Raw genomic sequence first — 15,856 nt, 5'->3', positions numbered from 1 at the left:
TCGGGTCGGGGGGGCAGCAGCTTTAGCAGGGGACCCCAAACTTCCCTTTCCAGGGCCACATTAACCAGCTCTAACTGGGGGATCCCGAGGCGTTCCCAGGCCAGTGTGGAGATATAATCTCTCCACCTGGTCCTGGGTCTTCCCCGAGGCCTGCTCCCAGCTGGAAGTGCCTGGAACACCTCCCTAGGGAGGCGCCCAGGGTTCATCCTTACTAGATGATCCTGAACCACCTCAACTGGCTCCTTTCAACGCAAAGGAGCAGTGGCTCTACTCCGAGTTCCTCACGGATGCTGAACTTCTCACTCTCTCTCTAAGGGAGACTCCAGCCACCCTCCTGAGGAAACCCATTTCGGCCGCTTGTACCTGCGACCTCGTTCTTTCAGTCATGACCCAACTTTCATGACCATAGGTGAGGGCAGGAACTAAGATTGACCGGTAGATCGAGTGCTTTGCCTTCCGGCTCAGCTCTCTTTTCGTCACAACGGTGCGGTAGAGCGACTGCAACACCGCCCCCGCTGCTCCGATTCTCCGGTCAAACTCACGCTCCATCGTCCCCTCACTCGTGAACATGATCCCGAGGTACTTGAACTCCTTCATTTGGGGTAAGGACTCATTCCCTACCTGAAGTAAGCAATCCAGCGGTTTCCTGCTGAGAGCCATGGCCTCAGATTTAGAGGTGCTGATCCTCATCCCAGCCGTTTCACACTCGGCTGAGAACCGATCCAGTGAATGAGTGTGATTAACACAGCTTGATGATGGGGGTGGGCAATAATCTCTCACTCATCTTCAACCGCTTATCCAGGGTCGGGTTGCGGGGGCAGCAGCTTTAGCAGGGGACCCCAAACTTCCCTTTCCCGGGCCACATTAACCAGCTCTAACTGGGGGAACCCAAGGCGTTCCCAGGCCAGTGTGGAGATATAATCTCTCCACCTGGTCCTGGGTCTTCCCGAGGCCTCCTCCCAGCTGGACGTGCCTGGAACACCTCCCTAGGGAGGCGCCCAGGGTTCATCCTTACCAGATGATCCTGAACCACCTCAACTGGCCCCTTTCAACGCAAAGGAGCAGCGGCTCTACTCCGAGTTCCTCACAGATGGCTGAACTTCTCACCCTCTCTCTAAGGGAGACTCCAGCCCCCCTCCTGAGGAAACACATTTCGGCCGCTTGTAGCAATAATTCAATTTTAAAATGTATCATCTTTTAATAAAATCGTATTGTGGTGGTGAAATCATATATCCAGATATTGTCATATCGCCTTGTAGGGCGCCCATACCATTAAAATGACAGGAATGTTTAATTATATACATTAAACAGTTTCTATCACACTGTCAGAAACGCAGCGTCCAAACTGCATTACAGCAACATTCACATCGTTTACACGATGCTTTAGATTCTTATCCTCTTCAGCCGTACTAAAAAACAATAATAAAGTCATAAAAGATAAAGGCAAAGCAAGAACGGATAACGATATACATATAATTATTGAGCTATAAAATTACATGACTGGACAGATTATGATTAGATTATGTTATGTTAAGATTATGACCATGTCACCCAGCCCTAGCTTGATATACTGAATGGTCACATCAGCTCTGCCAAGGTGCCTTTAGGCCAAGCAGACAGTGGGAGTAGGGGTGAGAGGGCTTGAAACTATAGAGGATTGCCAAATATCAACATTTCATTTCTGCTATAAAATGTCCAAATACAATCTAATACTGTAACTTACTGTAATGCCATGGTTCACAGACGTATGGCTGATTAAATACAAAATCACAGTTGGAACACAGGACAAATGCTGCATATTCATGATGTGAAATTTTACCATACTTTTTGTTTTTCAGTGTGGCAGTGGATTCAGAGTGCCTCAGGTAATCTTTACTTCATTTATTTCTTGCTGTTGCAGATTAAGAACTAGGCTCAACAACCATTTCCTCTTTTTTGTATAAGAACGTATCAAATTCTAAAATGAATAGGTGATAAATCATGAACACAACAACAACAACTATTCCAAGGCCCGGCTAGTGGGTCCTACAATGTTCAAAGTTCATTACTTGATAATAAATACTACTGATTGCTGCTACCAGAACTGTTCCTAACAGTACACCTGTACTTGAATCCTAGTGTCTGTCCATTTGGACGTCAGCACCTGCAGCTCCTGGTTGGCTGTGTCCTCGAACCGCCTGCAGGTCCAGGGGTCAGCAGTGCGCTCCGCTGCTGTCTCAGACGACAGCCAAGGCTTTGCTGAGTGGCCCTGTGTGCTGGGGGACACCACCATCACTGTGGGGAGACACTACTGGGAGGTGGAGGTGTCTCCTAAGGGCAGCTGGAGAATAGGTGTGATGTCAGAGTCTGCCCTCAGGAAAAAGAGGTCCACCATGTCACCCAGAAGAGGATACTGGATCCTGTGGAAGGGCTCCACTCTGTGGGCCTGCACAGAGGAGCCCACGAAGCTGCAGAAGGCAGCTACGCCCCGACTCATCGGGGTGTATGTGGACATCGGGGAGGGTCAGGTGTCTTTTTACGACGTCGATCGAAGGAGTCACATTTATACTTTCTCTGATACCTTCAAACACAGTCTAATCCCTTTGTTTGGCTACCTGGGCGGAGACACAGTGCTCAAAATCAAACCAGCACAAATGTCAGGCAAAGCTGACGACAAAAACATGTAGATACATATAGATATAGACATATAGATACACAAAGTCACCGGTGATGAATCATGACCTATCAATGATGTGAATGACTGGATCAGACAAGTTGATCGTAGAATAAGAATATGGATCACCTCACTACTTTAAACTTAATTTCACAAGACTAGAATCGCCTGTATATTGTCATTGTGCATGTGAATAACTGAACATGTCAATGTTTGCTCTCTGTTACATTAAATAAAATGAATGGTACAGATTTGTCCATCATGTCTGAAGCTCTTCTTCACACTGATCCACTCATTCTCAATGGCTGTCCATGACATAACATCCATAACATCCAAGGCATATCTTGGGTCATGGGGGGCTGCATATGGTACATCCTGGACAGGTCACCAGTCTGGGGCTGACACACAACATTCAGGTTTTGTTTCTATTTCATCCTTTTCATTGTGTGCATTTTCTAATATTAAAGGTTGAATATGGAGAATGAGCCGAACACTAGCATGTAGTGTCTCAAGGTCGTAGTCGCAACAACAAAAAATAATTCCAGCAGTCTTGATGCCAGGTTTGGAGACAGACCCAATCCAGTAGCCTATAGGAGACCGGAGTCTGTTTTAGCCTGGTTGAACCCGTCCCCTCCTGCAAATCACACCATAGAAACAAGGATTGCAGAGGAGTTTGATTGATAGTTAGCGTCAGCTGTTAGTGTTACCCATTCCAGCTAAGTAAAGATGAAAGTGATGTTACCTATCGAGGAGAACCGTAGCCATTTGGGTGTGTGTTTTAATGGCGTTTCTCTCCTTTCTCTCAGTCCATGGAGTGAATGCTCGGCCTATATTGACTCTGGTTTTTGCCCGTCTCCGCTCACTCAGCTGCTGGAAGAAAGAAGCAGCTGCAGGATTGGAAAACTCCATTTCACCCAGTGCCAGCCTACAGTAGCTGCACCCTACAACAGACAACCCTGGCAACCAACACCCAACGCTATTGGCTGCTACAGTGGAAACAGAACGGGACAGAAAGTCATTGTCAAACCCATAAAAAAAATGTAATATTAATTCAGACTAAATATATAACATGTAAATATATATATTTTATGGAAAAGCAATACTTTCAATCTGTACCCCTCTTATTATTATTTTAAACATATCTCTTAATAAAGATTCTACATATTCAACCTTTAATAACAATAATAATAATAATAACAATAATAATAATAATGATGATAATAATAATAATTAAATTAATTTGTGGATGTGTTTCATCAGCGGAACCTTGTTTTATCCTGCGAACCGGGGGGGCTATTTATGTGTTACACATTGGACGGCAACGTCACATAAATCTCCAAAATGGCGGAAGAAACGGTTTTAGATGACAGGTCATCCTTCATGGATCCTTTTAAAGGGCTTTTGTTGACATATTTTATGCCAGAATCCTGTTTCGACGAGTTCTTCCTTAATTTTAACTTCCTGGACGGTGAGTGGCTGGTTTTATTTCAGTTCGGTGAGCGAGAAGATGCGTCGGCTCATAATACACCACTGCTGTTGTTATTATTATTATTATTATTATATTATTATAATTCAACTGTAGCTGAGACACGGGACACTGCTCGGCTCTGTTGGTCTTTTTGTGTTGTAAATGTAATGTGAGTGAAATGAGTTCCCAGCCCAAACCTAGTCACTTCGTGTGAGAGCAGTAACGGAAGCAGCCTGTCCCCTATAAAACACCTCCATAAATAAGCCTCATGTTAGGGCCGAATGTGTTTGTATAGGAGCAGGTATGCCTGTCTGTAGGGTTTATGTGCACTCGTCATTCAGCATCGATTTACATCAATTCATAGTGAAGAGGAACATAATTACAGGAAGATGCTATATTCATCCTCGGACTAACATTAAGGGCACATTATTATTATTATTATTATTATCACTATTATTATTATATAGTAGAATATTAACATTAAAAACAATGAAATGACTGCAATAACCAAAGCAGATGAGACATTTTGCCAGCATTGACAGGTCAGTACATGTACAGTACAAGATACAGCCTAGTATTTAAAAGCCTGTGAAATAGCACCCCCGCCAGGTCATTTCTATTAACGCATGCATGTTTCAGAAAGCAGAAAACCTTTAATGTCCCGCAGACGGGGAATGTCACAGCAGCAACAGAATATTACAAAGCAGAAACATATTACAAAAAGAGATAAAAAAATAGCAAAAATAAGCAATAAAATTAAATTTAATAAAGGGAAGAAATAGAAATATATACACATTCACATGATATAGTGCAGTTGTTCTTGTTTTGTTTGTTTTGTAAAAATAATTCTTCCTACAGAAAAAAGTTTATTAGCTTTACTTTAATTATGATGCGTTAAAGTACACATGTTGACCGGAATACTGGGTAGATACTTATACAGTATTTATTAAAAACTAGTGTGTGTGTGTGTGTGTGTGTGTGTGTGTGTGTGTGTGTGTGTGTGTGTGTGTGTGTGTGTGTGTGTGTGTGTGTGTGTGTGTGTGTGTGTGTGTGTGTGTGTGTGTGTGTGTGTGTGTACGTGTGTACGTGTGTACTTTAATCTTATTTGTGACAGAGCCATCAAATCTTTTTTTAATATTTTCTTCCAGTACCATGTCTGAAGATTGTTCTGAGCAAAGGCCTGGGGATCGGCATCATCCTGGGATCAGTGATGGGTAAATCACCTCCACCTCTCTTTATAACTGTCCTCATTTGGTCTCCCCTGTAGTAAAACATAGCGCGCTGCTGTGAAAGGTTGAGATAGATTTTTGGATGCAAAAAACCTGCAACCCATGTCAAGCCGCAGTGACCAATACGATCAGACTTCTCACGGTGCGTTTGAGGCGGTGTGAGAGTCCCGTACAGTCAGCGGTAACCACCCTGCCTCTATCACTGACACAGACAAGGTTTTAAAAGCAAAAAAAAAAAAAAAAAAAAAACACAAACCCTGAATTGTACTGGAGTTAGGGGAACAGCTGACTGTCCTGCAACAAGCTCCAGCACAGTCGCTCAGTCCCTCCGTCTCTTTTCTTTTTCTCTGTGAAATAAAGCTGCCTTCAAGTGCAGTCAGAAATGTCAAAATCATGACGACGATCTGACGGAAAACAATAATAACGGAAATATACCAGCTACATAAATTAGGGGGTTAACAAACACAACAGGACGTCACACAAACGGCCCATAAATGAAATTCCCACCGCAGACAACCCTGCAGCAACTTGCCGGATGTCCTTGAGGGTGTGTGAATGCAGCCTTAAAGTTGTAATTATGTAGTATTTTTTTACATTTCTCAAAGCAGGATATCAAAAAATGTAATATTTTGCTATCCATACTACAAACAGGTATTGTGTTGGCAAAACAATACACAGCTCTACAAAGTCCAAGGAGTCTAACTCTAGATACAAAAACCCTGCAGCCAATATTCAGCCTGTACGTTTGTATTTGTGTCCCTCCTTCACAGTGAAGCTGCCTCAGATCTTCAAGCTGATGGGAGCAAAGAGTGCTGAGGGGCTGAGCTTCCAAACCGTGCTGCTGGAGCTGCTCGCCATCACAGGAACGATGGCCTACAGTATCGCCAACAAGTTCCCTTTCAGGTGGGGCCATGTTTAAATCAGCTCTGTGAAGTAGAGATACACATGGAGCCCTATGACCTCCACTATTGTACTATTGTAAGCACCGTATGTTGACTTAGATGCAGATGTCCAACTTTTTGTGTCATATGTTGAGTAACAAATTGAGTAACGTGCGGTGAACATTTCCTCAGTGCCTGGGGCGAGGCTCTGTTCCTCATGCTGCAGACTGTCGTCATAGGCTTCCTCATTCAGCACTATGGAGGAAGAACCAGCAGAGGTACGGCTGCATGCGCACTCAACAATCACTCATGGTCAGACGTAGAGCTTCATGGAAACACCAATACTGATATCAGTATTTATATAGTGTTGCTGCTTCGTTTCCAACCTCTCTGTCCCTATAATCCAGCGTCCCTGTCGGGTCGCAGGGGGCCGATCCCAGCTGACATCGAGCGTGAGGCGGGGTCCACCCTGGACAGGACGCCAGTCTATCACAGGACACATAGAGACAAACAGAGACAGACAACCATTCACATTCACATACACACCTACGGGAAATTTAGAGTCATCAATTAACTGTGGGAGGAAGCTGGAGAACACACGCAGACACGGGGAGAACATGCAAACTACACACAGAAGGGACGACAGTGCTAACCACCACACTACCGTGCCGCCCTATCCCTATAATTATCATGTTTTAACCTAATATATAGACTATGATATAAACTAGCAGGGTTCCCTAGTGTCCTGGAAAACCTGGAAATGTAGAGACTAGTTTTCCAGTCATGAAAACACCTTAAAAATTTAATAAAATGGTGAACTATCCTGGAAATAACCTGTGTTGTCCTGGAACATGTGAATAGTAGTCTAGCCCCCGCTCAGGTCGCTTATATAACCTTACTGTAGGTGTATATTTAGTTTGAAACTCTTGTTGATGGATAACTGCACTTCAAAGGGTTTATCAGACACAAAGTTGAACGCTCCCTTTTCATTTCATCGACCTGCAGAGAGGAAAGGACCTGCAGCAACCTTTTCTGCATCAAGTCTATATTTTCCGGAAGGTTAAATGAGGTTGGATCATTTGTGAGCAAGTGCCGTATTATCAAGTGAAACTTCTGGAATTGTCCTGGGAACATTGTTTCTTAAAGAGTGGAGCTCTGTCCAGGCCGGTGTAAACTACTACCACCGACCCCACTGTGTTTACACTGTGGAATGAAAGTGTGTCCAGGTTGAGTCTGAAACCCTTACGCCCTCAGGTGAGCAGCAGTCTTTACTTCCTCTCTCCCAGGTTTCCTGTTTCTGGTTGTGTATGTCCTCCTGCTGGTCCTGCTGCTGTCCCCGCTCACTCCCATGTCGGTGGTTACCTTCCTACAGGCCTCGAACATGCCAGCCATCATCATCGGCAGGGTAGGCCAAACCATCCAAGTCTAATACATTTCTAGTATGTTTTTCATATTATATGATAGCAGTGAAAACCGTCCTCACTAAGAAAAAAACAACAGATTATTTATTATTTATTTCTGCATTTTTTACTTCCTTGGGGTGATGATAATAATAATAATAATAATAATAAATTACTATTTTTGAACAGACCCCACAGTTTTTTAAATACAGTTGAGATATCCGTTCATGGTATATGTAAAACCGAAAGAAAAAAGAAAACTGACAAAACAGGCTGTTAAAATGCTACTAATATGTTAGCACACCAACATGTGTCACCGTTTCATAGAATTAGTAGTTTAACCAGTATTTACAGTACCACATATTTACACTAGCTATGTACTATTACATTATTGAGAAACCATCTCAGGAAGGCTAAAAAATCATACTGATTCTTTCCATCAAATATATAATGGAATAATAAATATATATATATATAAATATATATATATCACAACAGTTCATATTAATGTGTGTTTCCCATTATATTGGTACATTTATTATGTTAGAATCACTACTATTAATAAAGGCCAAATCCCTGTGTCTTTAGACAATAATAAATTCATACTTGTGAAATGATATTAGCATATATATTAAATGTATCATGAACAACAATGAATGATCAGAAGTGTTTATTTATTTAGTAAGGAATAGTGTTTGTTACTGACCCTGGCTTAGCTTCACTACCTCTACCATAAAAGGGACAATTTGATGCTCTACTATTTGGTACAGCTTGTTTTTAAAGAAATGATTGTGACCCTGATGAGATTTCTTTTGTCATATAAAGTTGCATTGATCTTTTCAGTAAGTATAAGACTATACTTACTTTAAGTTGTTGAAGAAAACAATAAATGTAAATGTCTACCTTTTAAAAATGCCACCTCAACTTGCTGAAGGAGGTGAAGTAAAAAGGCAGACTATAAAAAGACACAGGGACATCCGGTGGATTTCTTTAGTAGACCGCACCTAAACTACTCATTTAGCTTGAGTCCAACGCATTTTTTAATAAGGTATAGTGACTCAAAATGTGCTCCCCCAAACACCTGAGCAGAACGGTAAAAAGTCAGTATCAACACCTATCCAGTGAATGCTGCCTGTTTCCATGGTTACAGTACAAAAAGGAACTAATGCTGAATGACTGTTGCAGATTCACTAAAATGTAAGAAAAAAAGAAAGTAGTGAAGTCCAAATGAAGCTTCATGAAGCATCAGTTGTATTTGTTGAGTCCACTAGATGGAGCTCTGGGTTTAAAGAAAAGTGCTCAATGAATGCTGATTCAGTGTGTTTTCAACCCTTTGTTGAACAGAGAGCTCCATCTAGAGGAAAACAGTTCATGAAGCTTCATTTGGACATCACTAAAAGAAAGTAACTACTGCACATGTGCAAACACACACAGCACAGCAGAGACTGATAGTGTGTGTGTGTGTGTGTCTGTGTGTGTGTGGTTGTCTCAGCTGATCCAGGCAGCCTCTAACCTCCATAATGGGCACACTGGCCAGCTGTCTGCTGTCTCCGTCTTCCTGCTGTTTGCTGGATCCCTCGCCCGCATCTTCACCTCCCTACAGGTAGGAGGACTGGGTTTCCGTCTGTCATATTGACCCATTGCTGTAAAAGTTCTTTTTCATCTTATCATCCTGTCTTTTCCCAAATTCTCCTAGGAAACCGGAGACTCGCTGATGGCCCTCACCTACATCATATCCTCCACCTGCAACGGCATCATCGCTCTGCAGGTCCTCTACTACTGGAACAGCTCCCCGGAACACAAGAAGAAGAAGAAAAAGAAGAGCGAGTAGGCAAAGGACGGTGGCTAAACTTCCATCTTAGAGCAACACTTTTCTTTCCATGTCCAACTTTAGACGTCCTCAAAAAGGTGTCTTCCAAACTAATTGACACATGACACGTATGTACAAAGACACTGGGAACAAAGTGTGGGACACTGAGTCTGCTGGACGTTAAAGTAAGGATGTGAACACAACATGCCAAGCAGATCCTCCACGTGGGCCCTCTGGCTTTATGATTGACAGTCCGCTGGTCTTGTGTTCAGCTGTGAGCAGAGCTGCTGGGTCCAGACCCCTGCTGTGTGTGCACTACGCTGTTCTTACATTCCCTTGCTCCTCATTACTGTCAGGCTGTGTTCACTCTGCTGTTTTTTAAACGTGGGAAACAGTTTGTGTACCTGCCTGTTGATTTGTCACATCCAGGGCCTCCGGTTACCGTTCTAATCATCAAGGTTATATTTATGGAAATGAGTTAAAAACATCTTTGACCTTGGATGCATGTGAAGAATGATTTGTTTTGTCATTTGGCATAAACTGAATTCCACACTAGCCCCTGTATTTTTTTAAGGTGTATTCTATGGTCCATATAGAGGTGACACTGATGCTACCATGAAGGGTCACATTTTCTAAATGTGCACAATATGATGCTTAATTCTTCTTATTTGTGACGCCAATGAAGTGATCCAAAGAGAGTTTACATATCACATTTACATTAAATGAACTCTACAGTGAATATGTGAGTTCTTATGTTTCCCATAAACCACTTCCTGTAACCTGTTGAGTCCCGAGAGTCAACGTGAGAGATGTTGCACACCCTTTATGTGAACCCTCCAGAGAAGTATAGAGGGACGTGAACTACATCTCTCTAGTGCGGTTTAAATAGGTTTAGCATATTATATCGGAAACCTTGGCCCGTTGACCACCTGTCCATTCTGACAACCTCAGAAACACAAAGAGGAGGTGGAGGTGGAGGTGGAGGTGCGATCTTCCTGTGGAATCTTCTGTCACAGGGTGGAAGATCACAGGACCTGAATGATGAAATCAGATGACCCTTTCCATGTTTTTTATTTGGGTGCACACCGCAGGCCTGAATGTTTCTGACATTGTGGATAATGGATTCATCATTTGATATGAAATGAAATTTGTGAGAAAGCTCATTGTAAAATCCAAAATGTTGGTACGCCCTGGTCAGAGTTTCCGTACAGACACACATGGCCTCTGTGTCTTGTCCTATTTGTTTTTAAAACTTCTCTGTGGAAAGTGGAGTACACGTATTTTAAGCCCCATTTTGTCAAAGGGTTGGGGATTGCTTCTATGACACGGGTTTCCTGTTTACTCTATTATACTACAAAGGAGGAACTGGTCAGTGCCCCTCCACAACACCTGCAGAAGTTAAGCTACGACTTTATTCATAGCCCACTGTGTATGAAATCAGCAATGGAACAGTACATATGCATTTATTACTTTACAACAAGAAAAAAGCAGAGAAAAATGGTAAACGGTGAACAAATGTGAAGCATTAGACAGGGTTCGTACAGGTGCTTGGAATCCTTGAAAATGCTTAAATATTAATGTTATAGTTTCAAGGTTTGAAAAGTGCTTGAATTTTGGATAAAGTGCTTAAAAATCCTTGAAATTTATCCACATTTCTTTCACAACAAAAAAGCAATAGAATAGAAATAATATTTAATTCCTTATTCTTCCGGTAATACAACACATTTTTGGTGTTTATAACATAATACCATCTCTTTTAACATGATTTTAATGGAAACAAATAAAGGTGAAATGATCATCTTCAATATCTACATGTATTGGTAGAAATATGTAATTTACCTCAACTGTCAGGTGCTGGAAAAAATTGAAAATGGACCCTAAAAGTGCTTGAATTTGACCTCGGAAAAGTTGTACGAACCCTGATTAGAATAAAGAGAATTAATGGGAAAAGAGTGTATCAGTGCTTTGAGCTACATGCTAACATGCTCACAATGACAGCGCTAACATGCGAATGCGTACCAAGTCCACCATCTTATGCCAGCATGCTAACATTTGCTAATTCACACTAAACTCACAGTGCAACTGAGGCTGATGGGAACGTCGGCGGTTTTGCAGGGACTTGTAGTCCTCAGCCACCTCCACGTCCTTTTTCTTAGCAACGTTGAGCTGCAGGTGGCTCAGCCCACACCTCTCAACAAACCTGTCCACAACACCTGGGTAGTCCTGTGTGAGTGTTACAGCCATTCAAAAGTAATGTGTCACGGCTTTGGTAAACACAAAAAAGCAAACATAGCCGTGATAACCATCATTACAGCAGAAACACCCATTATGAACAAACTGCAGCCTTTTTTTAAATCTCTTTCTCAATGAAGTGTTGCCTGCATCCTCTCATGGCTTGTCCCGGATGTTATTTTGTGGCTTCTTGTCTAACTTTCAGTGGATTGTTGATTCATTTAGTCCATGAATCAGTTTCTTCAGAGATGACTGCCAGAACATTATTGGATGCAAGACGCCCGTAAAGTAGCATAACAGGTCAAACTGAGCAGAGGATCCTGTGTGATTCTGTGCAGATGCATGCCGGGCCCTTGAAGAACACTTTGAATTAAAATAGTATAGTATCAGTAACTCAGTGATTAGTCCAAGATAAGAACTTTCTTTTCATCCCGAGGGAAAATGTTGTGTAGCAGTTGCGGTACAAAGCAAAGAAAAAAAGAGTTTTATTTAAACAGGGGAAGCCTCACAATCTCCTTTACAAGAACGTCCTGACCAAGACAACAGCAGCACATTCAACAAAGTTTCAGACATACAACGTGTAACGGTTACAGAAAGAACTTCAAATCACAGCATGAGTAGACCAAAAACATACGACTAAAGAATCTACAACCTGATGGAGCTGCCTCCAACAACATTACTAAACTCTGTTTTCCCATTTCCACACTGTTGTTGAAGGCACCACTAGTCTTGACTGGTGATGGAGTTAGTCTTGTGATAGTGTCACAGAGCAGAGATGGAACCTTCCAGCATTTTTCAGATGTATAAATTCACCAATATATGAAGGAAGTGAAAGTCAATAATTGCATTATAGTTAAGGATGTGCCAGTGATTAAGTCTATGCAGAGCCACCGACCCCAGCACACACAGAGCAACGGTGTGTGCTGGGGTCGGTTTAAGGTTTGTAATGACCCTCAGGTTACATCCACACCACTGCGCTTTCATTCTGTTTCAAAACAAAAACACAAGCGTTTTAACTCGGTACCAGAAATAATCTGCATCCATGTCTGAAAACACATATCACGTGACCATTATTGTACACTATGCATGGTAAATAGGAAGCAGATTGTGTAGTGTAGTGTAATGTATAAGTTGAAAGTACAGAAAATACTTCCGAGGTAAAAAAGCAGTGAAGAAAAGTCAGACCAGAGACTTATTTGCTGGGAATGACGGTGAGGTTGAACTGTTACTGAAAGTATACAAGATGGCCTATACACATTTGTGTTTTTGCACCCTCAAATCCATAGTTGATGGCACGCTCAAACTCGAGAAGGGCCTAATATTCAGGGCGGTACCAGGAGCATTATCCATCAACGGAGGAAGCCATGAAGAAGGGAAAGGAGCACCCACACAAGAAGGATGAAATCACATAAGGCGTGTCAGCCTACCTAAGTGCTGATGTGGGTGTCTGTGTCATCGTTTCCAAAAGTCTCCGTTTCTGTCCGTCCAGACTAAAACGCCAGAGTTATGAAACTAAAACGGGCTTAGCATGTCTCCGTTTGAGGGTAGTAGTGTGGAAATAGCACAGATATGCGTGCTGGAGGGCTCCACACTTTGAGCACTCCCAGGCTGACGCTGTGTGGATAAGCAGCCTTGCTGGGGCGCCCAGTGGTATTGTTGGGGGGAGAACAGGTATGGTGCTGTTGGAGAAAGGGAGGGGGGACAGTAGGACAGGAGTGTTGAGGGGGCAGATGGTTGTAGAGCACAGGGGGGAGTGAACAGGGCCCCAAAGCTGCATAAAAAAACCATCCAAGTGGCCATCAGACTGTATTCTCCACGGTGTGAGAGGATGCTGGGGACGGTAAACGTCCGCGCAGCATATTCACATGTCACTCACTGCCTGTTGCCATGGTTTGACTTGTCACCCCTGCCAAGGCGAGACCCTTACCTGTTGCTATAGTCAATGGGTGAGCGGGCTTTCGGCGAGGGTGTCAGGGGTTCAGATGTCTTCGGTCACGGTGATCAGAGCAGCCACGCACACGACAAGGGATGTCACAGGAGAGAGGGGAAGTCTTTTCACCTCCCTTGAGGACATGTCTCCTCTCCTCTCCGTCCCAGTCTGTTCCCCTTTACATTAGAATTCACCGCTCTGATACGAACAGGGTTCATGCAATTACCAGTGGTGACAGCAGAGGCTGCTGCTGCTGTGGACTGGGAATGGACTCAGACGCATACACTGCCGCTGACACAGAAGGCTCCACTGCTCCTGCTTTTATTTCAACACTTTGTGCACATGTTCTGTGTCACCGTGTTCGGCTACTTCTGCTGCAACAAACAGTTTAAGAGCATTTAATGACTCATCAGGGGCTGACACTTTCCATCGCTCCATTTTGTTTTTGCTTGCCTTTTGAGCAGAAGTGTAGAAATCACATTTATATGCAACAGATTTACAACATTAAAGACATAATGAGGGAAAGTTTTTATAAAAAAACAAATCTTCCAAGTGGCAGGATGATACTGTATCTGCCAGTTTTACTTGTATTTTTACAGTATTTTATATTGTATGATATTGTTGGTTTTGTTTCACTGCTATTTGGGGTAAAACTTTGTATTAAGGCACCATAAGCTGTGGCTTGGTGTGATGATATTGGGTTTTTGGATGTAATGAGTTAGTACTACTTAACTGTCAACTGTCGGTTCAATCGTGCATAAATGGTGGTCTTGATTTAATATATGGTATAAACAGAACCCTGTGTCATGAAGAATGACATTAAGGCTGCAACTAACAGTTTTTTTTTAATGTTGATTCCTCTGTTGATTATTGTATCCATCGGTGGATTAGTTGTTTGGTCTATAAAATGTCGGAAAAAGGTAAAAATGTTTCTCAGAGCCCAAGATGACGTCCTCAAACGTGTCTTTTTGTCCATAATTCATATTCAGTTCAGAAAATTGGAACTATTTTCTTATTTTACTCAAAATAGTTATCAATTAATATAATAGTTGACAACTATTTGATTACTGGATAGTTGCGGCGACACAGGATGTTTTTACTTTATTAACTTATTGACTAATTGACTCATTTATTATTGGTAAAGTTTTATTCCACATGGAGAATTCAAGCCATACTGTCTCTGCACTGGTTGTAAACAAGAGAATGAACTATATATTCACAAACTCCTGAGTACACAAGGATATAACATGTCTCAAATTTCTAACATGAAATTATTGTGCATCGCCATGGGTGTCTGTTATATTCATAAGCTCACATGCAAACCAGATGAGTAACAAGAAGTCCCACGTTGGCTCATGTGATGCTACAGTTTGTTGTCTGCTAAGCTGACACACTGTGAAGACAACATGTCTTATGTGTCACAGACCCAAATGACCGTTTTCAGGTGAAACAGCATTAAAACACACCAGATGCAGCAGGTCAAAACCGTCTGGAGGTGTGGGAACTTTCCAAATGGATTCACCTGCATCGCCATTTGACTTTCCGTTGAACAACCTTTTCTTGCCAGAGTTCAGGGACGGGACAGAGCAGGTCGGCTGCCTCGGATCAACAACAGCATTTAGGGAAAAAGAAAAGAAAGGGAAACGGCTTTTAATGAGAGCGATGCGGTGGGAGTGGAGGGAGTGGAGGGCAGAGAAGCTGCAGGCTGGCTCGTATCTGATTGTGGAGCAGAGATGGTACAGATTGGCGTGTTTGCTCGGCCCGATCACCTGCCACTTTTCATCTTGGGAGGTCCTTCCCTCATCAGCTCCAGATAGGCTCAACACTCCTCTGTTGTTCGGTCTTAACGTACCATACCATTTAGAACATAAAGTCAAATATTTCCCATAGAGAAGGATTGTATTCAGAAAACCTCGCTAAATCGCACAGATGAGCTACAAGTTTCCTATCACAAGATTATAACATTCTAAACTGGACTCACACTGTAGCTAGTTCAAGAAATGATCAAGGTAAATGATTATATTCGTTCTGAAATGGAACAAAGGACGTCCTGAGTCAGTCTACAGATCCAAGGTCAGGAACAATTTTGTGATCCTTAGCTATTAGCTATAAATAAACGTATTCTCATCAACAGGTTTGTACGATACCTTACCAAATTCTGAGAAACAGTGAATGGTAAGTGACCGTGATGGTTAAAGTGTAATTCCCGTGTAAAATCATTCAAGGGTCTTTATTGGCAAATAAATTAATCAA

The 15,856-nt window shown here is 42.4% G+C and overlaps 1 protein-coding gene across 1 annotated transcript; it reads left to right on the top strand.

Moving 5' to 3' along the window:
* Nucleotides 1-3,994: 3,994 nt before the first annotated feature.
* mpdu1b (mannose-P-dolichol utilization defect 1b) lies at nt 3,995-9,996 on the top strand (the record flags this gene model as incomplete). Its single annotated transcript, XM_083937301.1, has 7 exons — nt 3,995-4,121; nt 5,270-5,335; nt 6,121-6,253; nt 6,424-6,509; nt 7,518-7,636; nt 9,124-9,234; nt 9,328-9,996. 7 exons carry the CDS (start codon nt 3,995-3,997, stop codon nt 9,460-9,462), a joined length of 777 nt encoding a protein of 258 aa, XP_083793427.1. The 3' UTR covers nt 9,463-9,996.
* Between the last annotated feature and the right edge of the window lie 5,860 nt (nt 9,997-15,856).

This window comes from Echiichthys vipera (genome assembly GCF_963691815.1).
Source record: "Echiichthys vipera genome assembly, chromosome: 22".
In the NCBI taxonomy this organism is placed as follows: domain Eukaryota; kingdom Metazoa; phylum Chordata; class Actinopteri; order Perciformes; family Trachinidae; genus Echiichthys; species Echiichthys vipera.
Note: the sequence above shows the minus strand (reverse complement) of the source record. Positions and strands in the feature narration are given on the sequence as shown.